At 45.3% G+C, this 18,722-nt stretch overlaps 1 protein-coding gene and 1 long non-coding RNA gene across 3 annotated transcripts; both read right to left on the bottom strand.

Annotated features, from left to right (window-relative positions):
* Positions 1-32: 32 nt before the first annotated feature.
* Positions 33-6,670, bottom strand: LOC308122761 (uncharacterized protein). 2 transcript variants are annotated; one of them, XM_080484822.1, is made up of 4 exons: positions 6,491-6,670; positions 6,157-6,346; positions 3,303-3,412; positions 33-2,999 (listed from the first exon to the last, which is right to left on the bottom strand). In XM_080484822.1, exon 4 carries the CDS (start codon positions 2,997-2,999, stop codon positions 1,941-1,943), a length of 1,059 nt encoding a protein of 352 aa, XP_080340948.1. In that variant the 5' UTR covers positions 3,303-3,412; positions 6,157-6,346; positions 6,491-6,670; the 3' UTR covers positions 33-1,940. The 2 variants fall into 2 exon arrangements, with proteins under 2 accessions (XP_080340948.1, XP_080340949.1); XM_080484823.1 differs by having other exon boundaries at positions 6,157-6,639.
* Positions 6,671-9,634: 2,964 nt separating this feature from the next.
* On the bottom strand, positions 9,635-13,752 carry LOC308122762. The gene is made up of 5 exons (XR_013936165.1): positions 12,753-13,752; positions 12,537-12,558; positions 11,938-12,209; positions 10,575-10,741; positions 9,635-10,092 (listed from the first exon to the last, which is right to left on the bottom strand). It is a non-coding gene; the product is annotated as an uncharacterized lncRNA (long non-coding RNA).
* Between the last annotated feature and the right edge of the window lie 4,970 nt (positions 13,753-18,722).

Genomic DNA, 18,722 nt, shown 5'->3' with positions numbered 1-18,722 from the left:
TTCATTCTCTCATTTCATCTCATTTTGAAAAAGTAGTGAGCAACTTCATGTCTTTTGTTCATTTCATGTTGAGTGTCATCGCCTGCCAGCGGAGCAGAAAGCGAGCGGGGGAATAACCAGGACTCTGCTTATTAGTCAGACGTGAGTCATTCACATCTGAAGGCTTCTGGTTGGAAATGAGCGACTCTTCCCCAGTAAAGAGTCGTCTTCTGTCGGCCGACACCCGTCAAGCATCCAAACATGGAGCTGGTTGTTACCACGGTGACCAGTCACATCCTCATCCTTCATGGTTACTTCCTCACCTCCCACCGCCGTCAGCGCTGTTCTCTCACTTCCTGTTCTCTCACTTCCTGCTCTCTCACTTCCTGCTCTCTCACTTCCTGCTCTCTCACTTCCTGCTCTCTCACTTCCTGTTCTCTCACTTCCTGCTCTCTCACTTCCTGCTCTCTCACTTCCTGTTCTCTCACTTCCTGCTCTCTCACTTCCTGCTCTCTCACTTCCTGCTCTCTCACTTCCTGCTCTCTCACTTCCTGCTCTCTCACTTCCTGTTCTCTCACTTCCTGCTCTCTCACTTCCTGTTCTCTCACTTCCTGCTCTCTCACTTCCTGCTCTCTCACTTCCTGTTCTCTCACTTCCTGCTCTCTCACTTCCTGCTCTCTCACTTCCTGTTCTCTCACTTCCTCCTCTCTCACTTCCTGTTCTCTCACTTCCTGCTCTCTCACTTCCTGCTCTCTCACTTCCTGCTCAGACTCTCTATTTGGTTCCTATGTCCGTGGTGCGTTCAGGAGCGAAGCAGCAATCAAACAATAAATACACATTCGATAAAGTCAGTCAGCCTTCAAACCAACTAAACAAAGTCTTGTCGCGTTGCTTTGGCTCTTAGCAGTTACATAAAGTTCAAATAATTTCCCTCAACTGGTGCAAACAAGCTTCTACATTTAGGCTCCGCCTCCAAAGAACAAAAGTTTTCAAAACGATGTCCGTTTCCACAGAAACACTGAAAATGATGTAGTTAGAATGTTGGACCAAGAGGTGGCGCGCGCACACACACACACACACACACACACACACACACACACACACACACACACACACACACACACACACACACACGCAATTTGAGTTTTTTCACTCAGTGTGTAACTGAATAACTCTGAGTTATTTAGATTATAGATTAAAAAATATTAGATTAAAATGTGTTTATTTTTTGGGATATTTCTGCTGTTTAGAAGCTTGAATGACTCATGAAGTAAGATCTTTTTCTTTTAATCTCACCTGCAGTCAAGGAGGAATACGTTATTCTTAGGGATGCACCGATACCGATAACGATACCGATACCGATACCAGTATCGGGTCTGACACTGCATGGTGTACTTGTACTGCTTCCTGATACAACCCAGCGAGTATCCTACATTCATACTCACATGCCACCGATGCTACATGCTAAAGAGTTTCAGACTCACACGCCACAGATGCTACATGCTAAAGAGTTTCAGACTCACACGCCACCGATGCTACATGCTAAAGAGTTTCATACTCACACGCCACCGATGCTACATGCTAAAGAGCTTCATACTCACACGCCACCGATGCTACATGCTAAACATGATTAAAGTCTGATACTTTCATTACCAGCAGCTCAGTTCTTTGGTCTACGCTAGCATAGCGTAGTGCGGAGACAGATGCTAATAGCATTGCGCTATGCTACTGCAGACTGTGAGGCTGCTGGAGGTGACGTAGCATCGATAGAGGTTTTGTGGAGGTCGTTTGCAATGAAACGTAGTCTTCACGTATCGTTTGTGAGAGGAGTATAAATCAGGCTTTACGGCATGTGAACAGTACTCGTATCGGTATCGGAAAGTAGCCAAAGGGTAGTATTTGTACTGTATCGGTGCATCCTTAGTAATCCTTCATTTTGTTGGTATGAAGAAAAACAGTGTTCACTTCTTGTGTTTCTTTGTTCTAAACCAGTTGAACCAGTTGTTGGACGTTGGCGTCGTGGGGTTCTGCCTCGTGTCTCGTCTGTCCAGTGAGACGTCGTTGGGCTGGTCTGTCTGATTCTTCTGACGGGTGTCGAAGTGGCTTCGCCTCCTGAAGGAGAACCACCGCCGTCTGGCTTTCCGCTCCGGCTCGGTGCTGTCGCCCGGGTTCCCGGGTGGAGAGTATCCTGCAGCGCCCCCCGGAGGCGGGGAGTTGTCGGAGGCTCTTTGTCCTTTGTTCTTGCGGAGGGTTGCGGGTAACGAGCTGCTCCTGAGCCTGGAGCCTCTGTCGTAGCTCCGCCCCCTTCCTGCCGAGTTCCCCATCAGTCGCTGCTGCAGCATGAAGCTCTCTTTGGGCGGCCCGATCAGGACAAGTCCGTCCTTCGTCTCACGCACGAGCACCAACTTGTAAACGTTTCCACATTGTTGAATCCTCTGGAGAAAAGCGTCCCCGTCCCGGTCCATGGCAGTCCCAGGAACTTCTTGCGTCCTCAGAGACTTTCCCAGATGATCTAAAAGACTTTGCAGTTTGTGAGCAGCGGTGCTGGAGTTTGGTCCTCTGATGGTGACGGAGGAACTGTCGCCACTTTCCTGCACGGTCATGGAGACGGTGTGGCGGCTCAGGATGTCCTCCATCTCTTTTTTCCTGAATCGGTCGGCGTACTTGAACACATCAGAGTCGATGACCATCGTCTCTCGTCCCGGCCTGGTGGGAGATCTCTGGGGCGAGCGGGACGACGCGTCGGTTGGAGAAACTCTCTGCTCTCTGAGTCGCGACCTGCTTCTGCTTCCTGCGTCGTCGTAGTAACGGGGAACGGTTCCGGATGAACCCGGTTGGTTCTGAACGAGCAGCTCCAGCTGAGACTTCACAGCTTTGAGCTGCGAGAAAGAACCTTGAAGACGAACGCGACGTCCACCCAGATCCGTCAGCTGGAAGCCGTGAGAGCAGAGGAGCTTCTGCACCTGTCGCTCATTTCCAAACTGGTTCAGGTGAACCGTCGCCTCCACCGGGAAGTCCATCTGACACAAAGACACAAAGACACAAAGACATAAAGACATAAAGACACAAAGACACAAAGACACAAAGACATAAAGACATAAAGACATAAAGACAAAGACAGAAAGACAGAAAGACATAAAGACATAAAAACACAAAGACATAAAGACATAAAGACATAAAAACACAAAGACATAAAGACACAAAGACACAAAGACATAAAAACACAAAGACATAAAGACATAAAGACATAAAGACATAAAGACACAAAAACACAAAAACACAAAGACATAAAGACACAAAGACACAAAGACATAAAGACACACCTTCAACACCCCCAGTGTCTCTCTCAAGGGGACGACCAGATCTGGACCGGAGCCAAACAACTGGAAGACGACGCCACCGACTGACTGACGCCTTCCTGAAGGTTTTCAAGCTGAGCGAGTCGACGCCAGAGCGGCAACAAACAAAACGCATTCCGTTTAACCGACGTCCGCCATCTTGGATTTCTCCACAGATCAAACAATAAAACTAGTCCAAGTTCTTTTTCTATGTTAATGTCTGCCAATACTTTAGTTTCATTGTATTCTGTAAATCACTTTGTATGAAGGATGGCATAGAAATACTATTGTTATTATTATTAACATTATTTAAATACAATTACATTTTTACCTTTAAATAAACCAGTGAGTGCTCATGGGGAAAAGGTTTAAAAGACCATTTAATAATGATTTCTGCTGTAAATAAACTTTTTCTTTTTCTTACTCAATGTACAAATAATATTTCATCTTATGTTTTCATTGTGATTTTATTTCCCTCGTGTTTCATCAAAGTGTCATTGTTTTGTTATTGCAGTTCAGAGTTAATAATAATAATAATTATTATTATTATTATTATTATTATTATCAGAAGGAATTATTTTGAAAAAATATACAAAGACAAACAAATTAAAACTGGAGTACAATTTGTTATCATCATTAATGGAGTTTTTCTCTTTTTGCTTTATTTCTTTCCACATACATATTTAATTATAACCTTTTAGAATAATAAAGACTTTTAATCTGATGATTATCTAATTGATGTAATTATTTTCAGAGATTCGTCGGTTTTCTTCTTACACCCTGTGATTCCAAACCTTTACTACACTGATGAGACTTCTGCTCCTCCAGGGATCAAACTACTTCACATTTTCCCTTAAAGGAGCCATATCATGCTTTTAAATCCTTCCTTTTTACATCTAAATCATACAGTTGTCTATATAAAGCAGAACTGCAATGCTTGGGTCTGAATTCCTCATTATTAGAGCTCCACAGGCCCCTTTTCTACCCCTTTTCTGATGTGCTTCTGAGAGCAACTGGTTTTGGGGCGGTCTCTTCATACCCCGCCTCCTCTCCAGGTTGCAGAGGTGACACTCGGTTCAACGCCACCCTGTTCGGCCATCTTTGTAGTTTGATAGAACAGATACAATTATCTAGCGGTGCAGAAACTTTATATTCACACATTATTTACAAAATGTCAACAAGGGAAGATTTGTCCATCCAGCCATACATGTTGGAGCCAGAGTCGGACCCGGCGGAGCCAGATGAAAATGACCATGATGCACCTGAAGAACAACGTCTTCATATGGATGTAACGCAATGGTGTGTTACTATATTTACACTAACTTCTCCATCCATGCCCACTACTACAATACTGCCTGTATTACAACGACTATTTAACACAGAAGTTACATTCTAATCTAAAACGAGCACACAGCGCTAACATATGAAGACGGTGCAACTGCTAATGCTAACAAAACAATGACAGGGACGTCTTATCATCACACTTTTTAGCGTTATATACAGCTTACCGAAGTGCTCTGTTCGTCGTCTCCATAGATAGAAGGAACTGACCGCTCAATCAGACCAAGTCTTTCGGCAAATCCTTCTTTATACTGGCGGAGGTTGCTGAAGCAGTCGTCCTTAAAGTGATTCGCGCACACAAAAATGACCTTACCCACAGATGTGGGTACATTTCTGTGAAAAATAAAACTCAACCAGGCACTTGGAAAAGGTTCTGATGCTGGGAGACGGTGTAACGAAGCTTGTGGGTTACTACATCCAACAACCGAACATTTCCACTTATCCTCTCGTAACTTCGGTTGGACTACAAAATCGCAGCGAGAAACAAAAATGGCGGATTGCTCGAAGTGTCGATGTCCTAATTTGGCAGTTCCGCTGAGAATACTGTGACGTCATTGTTCAAAAAACGTAATAGAGAATAGAAAAATCGAAACGGATCGCAAAATATGACCAAAACAGAATATAAAGATATCAACGGAGCACCTGAAGAGAATACTTTGAACTTTTCTGTACTTCTAAACACTCTAAATATACAACAACATGCATTTAAGGGCTAAAAAAGTGGATTTAGCAGGATATGTCTCCTTTAAAAGAAAAAACTAACAGCAGAAACTTCAATTGTACTTTAATGACACCTGCTGGTGGAAACTGAGTACTGCAGAATGTCAATTTAATTGTATTTATTCTATTAATTGCTTTTATTTTGCAGTTTGTATAATTGTAGGGTTGAAAGGACAGGGTACCCAGGTGAACCTGGTAATCCCAGGTGAACCTGGTAATCCCAGGTGGACTCCAGCCCGAGGACGAGCCAGGACCAAGAGGGTCCGGACTACAGCAAGGGGTCCCATCAGATTGTGCACACACACACACACACACACACTATTTGAGTACTCTTTACAAATATTTTATCATCAATATTTTATTTTTATTCTCTTTTCATTTCAGTATTTTAACACCAAGTTAATTTTTGTTTTTTTTGTTTGAATCTTTTTTTAATTCTTTTTTGTCATCAAGTCATTTATCTGATTTAAATTTGCACGTTTCTCTTTTAAACTCTTTAATGTGGCTCAAGTGAGTCCAGAAAACTGAATTACATTTTATTTTTAGTGAACATTATATTTAAAACCTCAGCGTGTCAATAAATAATAATTGAAAACAACAAAAGTTCATTATCTCTATAAAAGAAACGTGAGATTATACGGAAACGTTTTTTTATATTATTGAAATATTAATGAATAAAAAAATGCTTCAGAAACACAGATTGATCGTTACGAAGTAGAATTTGATCATTTATGTTTCTCTGTGTCTCTGCTGGACTCTCTGGGTGTGTTTGATTCACCTGACGGCGCGTCCCGGCGGCTCCTGTCACAAACACACCTGAACACTGCTGGACTCTCTGGGTGTGTTTGATTCACCTGACGGCGCGTCCCGGCGGCTCCTGTCACCAACACACCTGAACACTGCTGGACTCTCTGGGTGTGTTTGATTCTGCTGACGGCGCGTCCCGGCGGCTCCTGTCACCAACACACCTGTGATTCACGCGGAGACGCGATGAAAAAGCCCGTTAAACACGTTTCCTCCACGTTTGAGTGTTAATCTGTAAAAGTGACGCTCACGCGCCGATACGCTACAAAAAACTACGTAAATTCGCACTTTAACAGAAACGAACGCACTTTTTTTTTCGTCCAAATGAAAACAGAACTTCCTGCAAACTTCCCCCGACGGAGACAAGACGGACTCTGGACGCGACCTTCGACCTCTGACGGTCTCATGAAGGAGGATTACTTTACTTCAGGGCGCCTCTCGTTACTTCGGTAATCTCAAACTCCTCCAGGTAAAACCGAAAGTAAACTACTTCCGGTGTCCTTTCACAATTCTACTTCAGGCTTGTTTTCTTTATAAAAAAATATTTGAGACGTTTAATAGAAACGGACGTTTTAGTGTCTCTGAAGAAAAACTCAATTCTGAGGCTAAAAAACAAAAAACTTCACGAGCTTCAGAAAAAGTCGAAAATCAAAGTGGAGATTTATTTTTTTCAGGTGGAGACAGAAGTGTGTCCCTCCACCTGCCAGCGTGGGACTGTGTCCTCCTCATGCATCAGGAGGTTTAATGAAGGGATGAAAAGCTTCAGGACAGAATGTCTCTCATAAACACGGTCAGTTATCATCAGAACCAGGACCAGAGGAGACCAGAGGAGACGGAGCAGCTGCTGCCTGGTTCTGTAGAGGAACACAGTTATCATCAGAACCAGGACCAGAGGAGACAGAGCAGCTGCTGCCTGGTTCTGTAGAGGAACACAGTTATCATCAGAACCAGGACCAGAGGAGACGGAGCAGCTGCTGCCTGGTTCTGTAGAGGAACACAGTTATCATCAGAACCAGGACCAGAGGAGACGGAGCAGCTGCTGCCTGGTTCTGTCCTGGAGGTTCGTCCAGTACGAAGGACAAAGACACGGATCCTCGGCTGCTTATTTAAATGTTCTTATTAATCAAGGAAATCCTGTGTAACATCACGTCCATCAGCAGGAAGCAACCTGATACAGTCACAATGAGGTGGTTTAATGTGAATTCACATCTACAGACAGACGATGGACGGACAGACGATGGACGGACAGACGATGAGGGACAGACAGACGATGAGGGACGGACAGACGAAGGACATACAGACGATGAGGGACGAACAGACGATGAGGGACATACAGACGATGAGGGACAGACAGACGATGAGGGACGGACAGACGAAGGACATACAGACGATGAGGGACAGACAGACGATGAGGGACAGACAGACGATGAGGGACGGACAGACGTCTCTCCGTGAAGAAAATAAATCTCGAATTTGATTTTTGACTTTTCCTGGGGCCACGAAGGTTTTTGTTTCTTCAGCAGCTCTAAACTTTCCCGTACAAATAAAAAGGTCATAATGATAATTTTCATAAAACTGATTTCACAGGAAACATTTTGGGAAAAATAATTAAAATTCAGGGAATAAAACCAACAATTCTTCTTCATTAACTTTTTATCAGACGAACTTTTCTGGACTTTTAACCTTCATTTGATCATTAAACCGTCAGAACTCATGGAAGAGTCACAGAAACATGAATATTAAAACATGGATATTAAAATATGAATATTAAAATATGAATATTAAAATATGAATATTAAAACATGAATATTAAAACATGAATATTAAAACATGGATATTAAAATATGAATATTAAACTATGAATATTAAAACATGAATATTAAAACATGGATATTAAAACATGAATATTAAACTATGAATATTAAACTATGAATATTAAAATATGAATATTAAAACATGGATATTAAAATATGAATATTAAACTATGAATATTAAAACATGAATATTAAAACATGGATATTAAAACATGAATATTAAACTATGAATATTAAACTATGAATATTAAAATATGAATATTAAAACATGAACATGTCGATGGAAAATGAACAAATTGAAATTCAAACAAACAAAATGTCTAAATGAAATATTAGACTTAAACATCGATCAGAAAAACTGATTATTAAAAAACAGATGAAACAAAATATTGAAATAATAAATAAGACAAAAAGGCTAATCTGATCAGATGAAATTGAAACGAACTATAAACTAAGATAGACGTATTATTATTATTATTATTATTATTATTATTATGGAGGAGGAAAGATGAAGTGATGATAAAATACAGATCAGTGAAATTTAAAGAAAAAATTAATATTAAAGTGACGTCTTCTTCATGTTTTCAGACGGGCATGTGTCAGGAGACCTGCGTGAGGGACTAACGGGGCCTGACGGGGCCTGACGGGGCCTGACAGGGACTAACGGGGCCTGACAGGGACTAACGGGGACTAACGGGGCCTGACGGGGCCTAACGGGGCCTGACAGGGACTAACGGGGCCTGACGGGGCCTGACGGGGCCTGACAGGGACTAACGGGGCCTGACGGGGCCTGACGGGGCCTGACAGGGACTAACGGGGCCTGACAGGGACTAACGGGGACTAACGGGGCCTGACGGGGCCTAACGGGGCCTGACAGGGACTAACGGGGCCTGACGGGGCCTGACGGGGCCTGACAGGGACTAACGGGGACTAACGGGGCCTGACGGGGCCTGACGGGGCCTAACGGGGCCTGACGGCCAGGGGTCAAAGGTCAATGATAATGGAGTCATTAAAACAAAGTGTCTCTCACTGTTTGAGACGTAACGTCTCTTCGGTTCACTCACTCATGAGTTTGTCTCCTTCAATCAACAAACGTTCAAACTATTTCAGCTTCTTTTAATGAAGTAAATAAAGTTTTATCACAAATATTAAAGTGGCCTGTTGAGGGGGCGTGGTCTGTTGAGGGGGCGTGGTCTAAACTCTGGCAGAACAAGATTTTTTTTTTTTAGCAGCTGGATGACGTCATCCAGCCCCCCCCCCCCCCCCCCCATTACACACACCTGCCCTGCTCACCTGAGGACTCTGATCGTCCAATCAGCAGGAAGCTCCACAGGACAGGACCCGTCTTTATCACAGGAACCTGTAACTCAGTTCTCCAATAAGGACTTGGTTCTCATGACAAGTGGATTCTAGTGACTTGGAAACTTGTAGAGTGACTGAAGTGCACATATGTACAACCAGTGGGTGGCGCTATGGCCTCACAGTGAGAAGGTTGTGGGTTCAAGTGCAACCAGGAGCCTGTGTGTGTGTGTGTGTGTGTGTGTGTGTGTGTGTGTGTGTGTGTGTGTGTGTGTGTGTGTGTGTGTGTGTGTGTGTGTGTGTGTTGTACTCTGACATCACTGCAATAAAACGTCAGTGTGATATTAAAGTATTTTATTTTGAAGGACACGTTGGGAGCTCCTCCTCAGATATTTGTACGACCGAAGCGTCAGACGTTCAGGAAGAAACCAGGACACGTTCACTGTGGGACGTTCCATCTGGACTCTGGTCTCCACGACAGGAAGTGGGATCAATGTGGCCCCGCCCTGCTGCCAGAGTCTTCCTGTTGGTCCCACCTTCACCGGCCACTATGGCGCCGCCCTGCTGGAGCTGGTCCACAAGCTTCCTGGATGCCATGGAACCACTGTCCATTACGTCTGGAAAGCCAGAGGGACAGACGTTGACGTCTCCAAGGTCGAGGGCGGAGCATCAGACGAGTCCGCTTCAACTTCCATCAAGAGAAAGTAGGTGAATACCAGAGACGGTCCTCGGCCCAGAGCCCCTCCAGAACCCCCCCAGAACCCCTCTGGATCCGCCGAGAGACGACCATCTGGCCTCTGCAGTCACACGGGGAGGAAAACTGATCAACACACACACACAGAGACAGTGTGTGTGTGTGTGTGTGTGTGTGTGTGTGTGTGTGTGTGTGTGTGTGTGTGTGTGTGTGTGTGTGTGTGTGTGTGTGTCCGAGGTGAACCAGTAAACCAGGATGATGGTTGTAACCTCATTTAAAAAGGAGGTGTGTATTTCCTGGCTTAATGTCGGAGGGGAACCTATAACTCTGCCATGGAGCCACAGCCGAGCCTCAAACTGCCTCCAGTCTCTCTGGCAGACCAGGACCAGGACCAGAGCCACCGCAGACCCGGTCTCACTGGAGGGTCTGCGTCAACAACCTCAGCTACCTGACCCGGTCCAGACTAGACCTGGTCCAGACCCGGACCGGACCGGACCAGACCAGACCCGACCCAGACCCGACCGGTCCAGACCAGACTGAGTCTCACTGAAACGTCTGCTCACAAGCCGGCGATGGAAAACTTACAGATTCCTGAGGCCTGAAGCTCAAAGCGGAGACGTCGTCCCTTCGTCTTCACGTTGGACCGTTTGACTCCAGGAGGCATCGCAATCAGGTGACCGGGACCCAGGAGGACTGGGACCCGGGAGGACTGGGACCCATGGGGGCTGGGACCCTGTAAGAACTCCAGGAGGCTGAAATACGAGGCGCCAGAGAAACATTTATTACTTTAATCCAGGATCAGAGTCCAGATTAAACCAACATTTAAGGACACATGACAGATCCTCAGTCAACATTCCGACACAATCCCATCGATCACTTAGAAACACCGAAATTTATTTATTCCTGAAAAGATTTCCAACAAGCTTTTCTTCGGGGTTTAAAGTTTAATAAAAACTGTGAAAATCTGGATTAACAAGCGTGAAATAACAGGAAGTTACCAAATATGGTCATTGAGCTGATAAGTTTTTTTTTAAAGAATGATTTGGTCTAATATAATCTGGCCTCACGCACAGATTAGCACCATGTAAACACAACGGGTAGAATTCTTTAAGATAGAATACTGTAATCTCCAGACATGAACTTTGAACCCTGCAGCTGAAGAAACACTGACGGGGTTAATTTCGGGATTTTAACGAGTCAACGAGCTTCGTGCCGCCAGGTTGTAGTTCCGGGGTCATTTCTGTGGTCCTGACCTCGTCACGCTGCTCCATGTGGTCCAGTGACGCCTTCAGGTGCATCACGGAATTCCCACCTGCCCCACTCCGTGGCTAACCAGTAAACACCCCCCCCCCCCCCCCCCCCCCACACACACACACACACACACACACACACACACACACACACACACACACACACACACACACACACACACACACACACACACACACACACACACACACACACACACACACACACACACACACACTATTACGGTGTAAAAGGGGAATTTCTCCTTCGCTGCTTCTCGTCCAACATCAGAGGAAGTTTTTGATCTGAAGCTCAGGATGATGGTTGTAACCTCATTTAAAAAGGAGGTGTGTATTTCCTGGCTTAATGTCGGAGGGGAACCTATAACTCTGCCATGGAGCCACAGCCGAGCCTCAAACTGCCTCCAGTCTCTCTGGCAGACCAGGACCAGGACCAGAGCCACCGCAGACCCGGTCTCACTGGAGGGTCTGCGTCAACAACCTCAGCTACCTGACCCGGTCCAGACCAGACCTGGTCCAGACTAGACCTGGTCCAGACCAGACCTGACCAGACCAGACCTGACCAGACCCGGTCCAGACCAGACCAGACCTGACCCGGTCCAGACCAGACCCAGACCCGGTTCAGACCAGACTGAGTCTCACTGAAACGTCTGCTCACAAGCCGGCGAAGGAAAACTTACAGATTCCTGAGTCCTGAAGCTCAAAGTGGCGACGTCGTCCCTTCGTCTTCACGTTGGACCGTTTGACTCCAGGAGGCATCGCAATCAGGTGACCGGGACCCTGTAGGACCGGGGACCCTGGAGGACTGGGACCCTATAGGACCGGGGACCCAGGAGGACTGGGACCCAGGAGGACCGGGACCCTGTAGGACCGGGGACCATGGAGGACCGGGACCCTGGAGGACCGGGACCCTGTAGGACCTGGGACCCAGGAGGACGGGACCCGGACACCCCTGGGTTAAACAGAACCATTAGAACCTTTACATTGAAAGTTTCAGGTCCAGTATCTTTGATGGAAACGGAGATATTTTTCACAACAGTCTTCTCCTAATTAAATGATGCTTTTAATTTTTTATTTAATTTTTTTCTGTTTTTCGTGACTCGGGTCTGTGAAAGGTTCTGTTCTGTTCTATCCATTCTGGGTGTTTTAATCTCGAACCTTTGCGTCCTCTGGAGGATTATCAAGTTCTACACACATTAAAACTTTCTCTCACCACTCACAGTCTGTGTAAATTAAACTGGGATTATAATCCCATCTCCGGGTAGAGGTGCACACATACCTCCAGAGTGAGACGCGTCATCCTGCAGACAGAGAAAGAACCACGTTAGTCACGCGCCATCTTCACGTTCCGCCGCTTTAACTTCGTTTCGAACGAGATCATCGCAACAAAACCGACATTCCAACTAAACTGTGCGTCTTGAAAACGAGTCGGACCGGATTGAAAGTTAGATAGTTTGGGGATTAACGTGGATGGAGGAGGATTAAAAACACTCACCTTCTTCTTCTTCTTCACAACGAGAGGCTGCGTGCTTCTGGTGTGACGTCATCACGATGCGGGACGGGGCTTCCGGCACGAGACGTCCAGCAGGGGGCAGTGACTCCCCAAAGATGGCGGCAGGAGTTCTTTACAGGCCTCTTTAAAATGTGAAAGATAAAGTATCTGAATGTACTTTAATTTGTGTTTGTAGTGTCAGCTCGCAGTACCACTGAGTATCTTTCAATACAGCAACTTTTCTGGTGTTTTTCTGGAAAAATACCAGATTTCTGAGGAAGGAGGTAAATGTACAACAACTCCTAGAGGCAGTGCGTGCTCCCCTCTCTGCCAACCAGGACAAAACCTGGTCCAACATATATAAACCCACTTCCTGTCAAATATAGAGTCCAAACGGACTAAAGTTCTTCCTCTGTTCTTACAACCAGGACAGACCAGCAGACGTGCTTCATCATGGTTCCTCTTCCTCTTCCTCTTCCTCTTCCTCTTTTAAACTGCTGCTTTTCTGTTTTTCACTTCTTCTGTGAACTTGAGGTGCAGCAGGTTCTGGTGGATCTGGTCTGGAAGGACCCGGTTAGAGTGTGTCGTCTCCCTGGACAGCTCCTGTGTGGGACGGCTTTGGACCGCCGCTGCCGGTGGGAGTCGGCGGTCCAAGAGGCGGACGCTCGTCCTCCATGACTCACATGTTGCTGCACAACAATACGAGGTCCAGACCGAGCAGCCGCCTGACCGAGCAGCGCCACCAGCCGGCGCTGATGGAGTTCAGCTTTGTTTTCCAGCAGTGACGCTCGGCGGGCTGACACACACTGCACACACACACACACACACTGCACACACACACACACACACACACACACTGCACACACACACACACACACACACACACACACACACACACACACACACACACACACACACACTGCACACACACACACACACACACACACACACTGCACACACACACACACACACACACACACACACACACACACACACACTGCACACACACACTGCACACACCCACTGCACACACACACACACACACACACACACACACACTGCACACACACACACACACACACACACACTGCACACACACACACACACACACACACTGCACACACACACACACTGCACACACCCACTGCACACACACACACTGCACACACACACACACACACACACACACTGCACACACACACACACACACACACACACTATGAATCTGCTCGGGGGAAGAATCACGGCTTCTTTCTGTAAAATCTGTTTTCTAAAGAGAACTCAAACTGTCCTGTGCGCTGACGCTCGGTACCTCCAACCGTCAGCGTCTCCACCGATGATAATCTGAACACCCTCCAACCCGTCAGCGTCTCCACCGATGATAATCTGAACACCCTCCAACCGTCAGCGTCTCCACCGATGATAATCTGAACACCCTCCAACCCGTCAGCGTCTCCACCGATGATAATCTGAACACCCTCCAACCGTCAGCGTCTCCACCGATGATAATCTGAACACCCTCCAACCCGTCAGCGTCTCCACCGATGATAATCTGAACACCTCCATTCACCTGAATAAACTCAATCCAGTGGGAGGATTAATCCTCACACTGTCTTCCACCAACAGCAGCAGCCAATCACATCAGACGAACATTAAAACAGGACAAGAACAATCAAATAACATTTCTGGCTCCTGAATCCCTGAAATATCTTTGAAGACATTTTTTAATATTCTGTAACATGAAACAATAAAGAATAATCGATTTGAGATCAAAGTAATTTCTCAGTTCTAAATAAAGAAGTTACTTCAGTAACTCCATGTTTTCATGTTTTTATCAACAAAACGACTGAATTTAATGAATTAAAGAGATTATCATCAGTTGTTTGTTTTCGTTTTTAAAGATTTGTGATGTTTTACAGTATAAACAGCAGTGTAGGTACAGAGTGCTCAGTACCCCCCCTACAGGGAGGAAGAGGTACTGGAGGTGATTATGTATGAATGCAGGTTACATCCAGACCCAACTCTGTCCTCCATGTGGGCGGGGCTGTGGGCGGGGCTGTGGGCGACGCAGGTATGTGACATCATTACACCACAGTAGTCTCGGCCCTCTCGGACCTACGTGGAAGGTGGAAAACCGAGTTAACAAACCAGCAGTAAGTAAACAGGAACAGAGGATTCTGACTCCTGATGACACATTTATTTGTCTAGAATGACGTTAATCACCGACCAATCAGCAGACGGCGGCGTTTTGCTCCTCCTGGTCAGACCTGCTCTGTATTGCTGGGTACGCCCACCGAAGGGTGAATGTAAAACTGTACTAAAATGTACTGTACTACAATGTATAGTACTGTACCATAACGTACTGTACTGTACTGTACTGTACCATAACACACTGTACTGTACCATAATGTACTGTACTGTACCAAAACATACTGTACTGTACCATAACGTACTGTACTGTACTGTACCATAACATACTGTACTGTACCATAACGTACTGTACTGTACTGTACCATAACACACTGTACTGTACCATAACGTACTGTACCATAATGTACTGTACTGTACCAAAACATACTGTACTGTACCATAACGTACTGTACCATAATGTACTGTACTGTACCAAAACATACTGTACTGTACCATAACATACTGTACCATAACGTACTGTACTGTACCATAACATACCGTACCATAACATACTGTACCATAATGTACTGTACCATAATGTACTGTACTGTACCAAAACATACTGTACTGTACCATAACGTACTGTACCATAATGTACTGTACTGTACCAAAACATACTGTACTGTACCATAACATACTGTACCATAACATACTGTACTGTACCATAACATACCGTACCATAACATACTGTACCATAACGTACTGTACCATAATGTACTGTACTGTACCAAAACATACTGTACTGTACCATAACGTACTGTACTGTACTGTACCATAACATACTGTACCATAACGTACTGTACTGTACCATAACATACCGTACCATAACATACTGTACCATAGCGTACTGTACTGTACCATAACATACCGTACCATAACATACTGTACCATAACGTACTGTACTGTACCATAACATACCGTACCATAACATACTGTACCATAGCGTACTGTACTGTACCATAACATACCGTACCATAACATACTGTACCATAATGTACTGTACTGTACCAAAATATACTGTACTGTACCATAACGTACTGTACCATAATGTACTGTACTGTACCAAAACATACTGTACTGTACCATAACGTACTGTACCATAATGTACTGTACTGTACCAAAACATACTGTACTGTACCATAACGTACTGTACTGTACTGTACCATAACATACCGTACCATAACATACTGTACCATAACGTACTGTACTGTACCATAACGTACTGTACTGTACCATAATGTACAGTACTGTACTGTACCATAACGTACTGTACTGTACCATAATGTACTGTACTGTATCATAATGTACTGTACTGTACCATAACGTACTGTACCATAATGTACTGTACTGTACTGTACCATAACGTACTGTACTGTACCTGCACATACTGCGCAGTAGAAACCAGGCTTTAGGGGTGTTAGTACCAACCACTACACCACAGCGGTGAACTAACAACAGTGGATTTGTGGATTAAAACTGAATAATAAACATTTTCCAGTGAAGCAACCAGAACTGAGGCCACTGCAGCTTTAAAAGTCACAAAAGATTTAAATGTTTTGGTCGATTGTGTCTCAGTTGGTGGAGTGAACGGTCGCTCACTGTTAAGGCTGCAGGTTCGATCCCCTCCTGTGTCCCAGTGGAGGGGCTGAGTGTCTCGTACTGGGTGAACATGATAAGCAATGTAAAGTATCTGCATGGGGAATCAAAGTACTTCTATGGCTTTTCCATAAATGGTCAATATAAACAATCTTTGATGTATTTGTATTAGAAAATGATTTCATTCTGTCTCACATCTGAAAATCGGTTGAATAAAAGATGAAAAAGAAGCAGCGGTTCGATGACAGAAGGAGGTGGTGTGATGCTGCGGTGGCGTGTCCTGGAGCTCAGCGCTGGAGGTCAGCTGACCCACACAAAGGCATCATTCACATGCCCGCCCACTGCGCTCTAATGCCGCTTACATAACACTCACTTAAGTCTTTGGTTTGAAACCGGCTGCCTCGCCACACACGGAGGTCAGGGGTCAAAGGTCAGCCAACAGCTGGAGTGACCTCAGGGAAGTTATGAGAGAAGGTTGTGAGGACGGGGCGATCTCACTCCGTCACTTTTAATCAAATCAGTGAGGACATTTGGAGGACATTGGGAGGACGTTGGGAGGACGTTGGGAGGACGTTGGGAGGACATTGGGAGGACGTTGGGAGGACGTTGGGAGGACATTGGGAGGACATTGGGAGGACGTTGGGAGGACGGACGGCTGGAGCTGCTCCTGACGGCTCGCCAAGACGTCATGAGGAGGATTACCGCTCTCTTTAGGACGTCTGGACGCTGAGTCAGCAGTTTATCTTCTCTACTCATCATCTGCATCAAATTCACTTTGTCATGGTGGCAGAAGGGCCTCCAGCACAACAACAACAAAAACATCACAACAACAACAAACGTCACAACAAAACATCACAACAACAACAAACGTCACAACACAACAACAAAATGTCACATCAACAACAACAACAAAATGTCACATCAACAACAACAACAAAACGTCACAACAAAACATCACAACACAACAACAACAAACGTCACAACACAACAACAGAAGGATTATTTTGAAGAAGAGTTCAATGAGATGTAAGTAAAACGGGTTAGGGTTAACTGCTGCTGGATGATTGTGATTAATGTTGTTGTGTTTTCATAAATAACTATTGTTGATCACCGTGTTGAAACTGTCACAACATGATGTTTGTCCTCTGCCGTCCACCGTTCCGTCAGAAAGTATTGTCCCCCAGAAACAAAGCCTGTTGTCTGCTGTGCCCTTCTGTTGTGACTTTGTTGTGTTGTGACTTCTGGAGTGACGTTGTGCTGTTGGCCCTTCTGGGCCACCATACCTCTTAACTTCTGCACTCGCTTCCAACTCCTCAGAATGTGGAGAAGCTCGTCGTTCCTCCAGTCAGTCCATCAAGGAGCAGAGACTCAGCGGTCCTTCAGGCTCCGTTCACACATTTCCAGGTGAAAACAGAAACCTCCTGCTCTCTGGGGTCCGTTCACACGGCACCAGGGCTGGGAGACACTCAAAACACAACTTTTCGAAAATGACTCCAACGCCATGAAAATGGGAGACAACACAATGTCGGTGTTCTCCCCTTATTAACGTTGAGAGCGTATTGATCTGCTGCCTGTGTGTTTGGTTTCACTACAAAAACAAACAGCAGCGCCAACTCATGGTCCAACATGCTAACTGCGTTGTTTTCAGTGTTTCAGCTGTTTCCATGGAAACGGACATCGTTTTAAAAACATTGTCGTGTAAAAACGAAACTTTGCTGAACTGAAAATGTGTTTTCACTTGAAACGATTTTGTGTAAACGGAGCCTGAGTCTGGGTCTCTCAGTCCAGATTATTCATTCATTATCAGTTGAGAGTTTTTCACAATAAAACACCAAAGTGTTTCTGTTCTGTCTGGATGTATTTTTACCTGCGAGCTGCCGTCAGTTTCTACCTGCTTCTCTGGTCTCAGCGACACGAAGCCGAGGCTGCGGCTGGTTCAGTTTTAAAGCTCCATGTGACCCGGGAGGCTTTGGGGATAATTAAGGTTTGACTCCAGCTTTAACGAGGAAATAATCCCTTTCACCTGATCGCTTCCCTCTGAAATGAGGTGAAATCCTTCCTCTCCTGCTGTGGAGGAAACATCAGCTCCTCATCAGCCTCTCCTGCTTCCTGATTCACTCGTTTCCTTTCAGGTCCATCTTAATATTTAAGCAGTGGATGAAATGAATCTGTCTTTTCTTCACTCTT

Source organism: Lipophrys pholis (genome assembly GCF_963383615.2).
Source record: "Lipophrys pholis genome assembly, chromosome: 17".
Taxonomy (NCBI): Eukaryota; Metazoa; Chordata; class Actinopteri; order Blenniiformes; family Blenniidae; genus Lipophrys; species Lipophrys pholis.
This window is presented reverse-complemented; position numbering and strand designations above follow the sequence as displayed.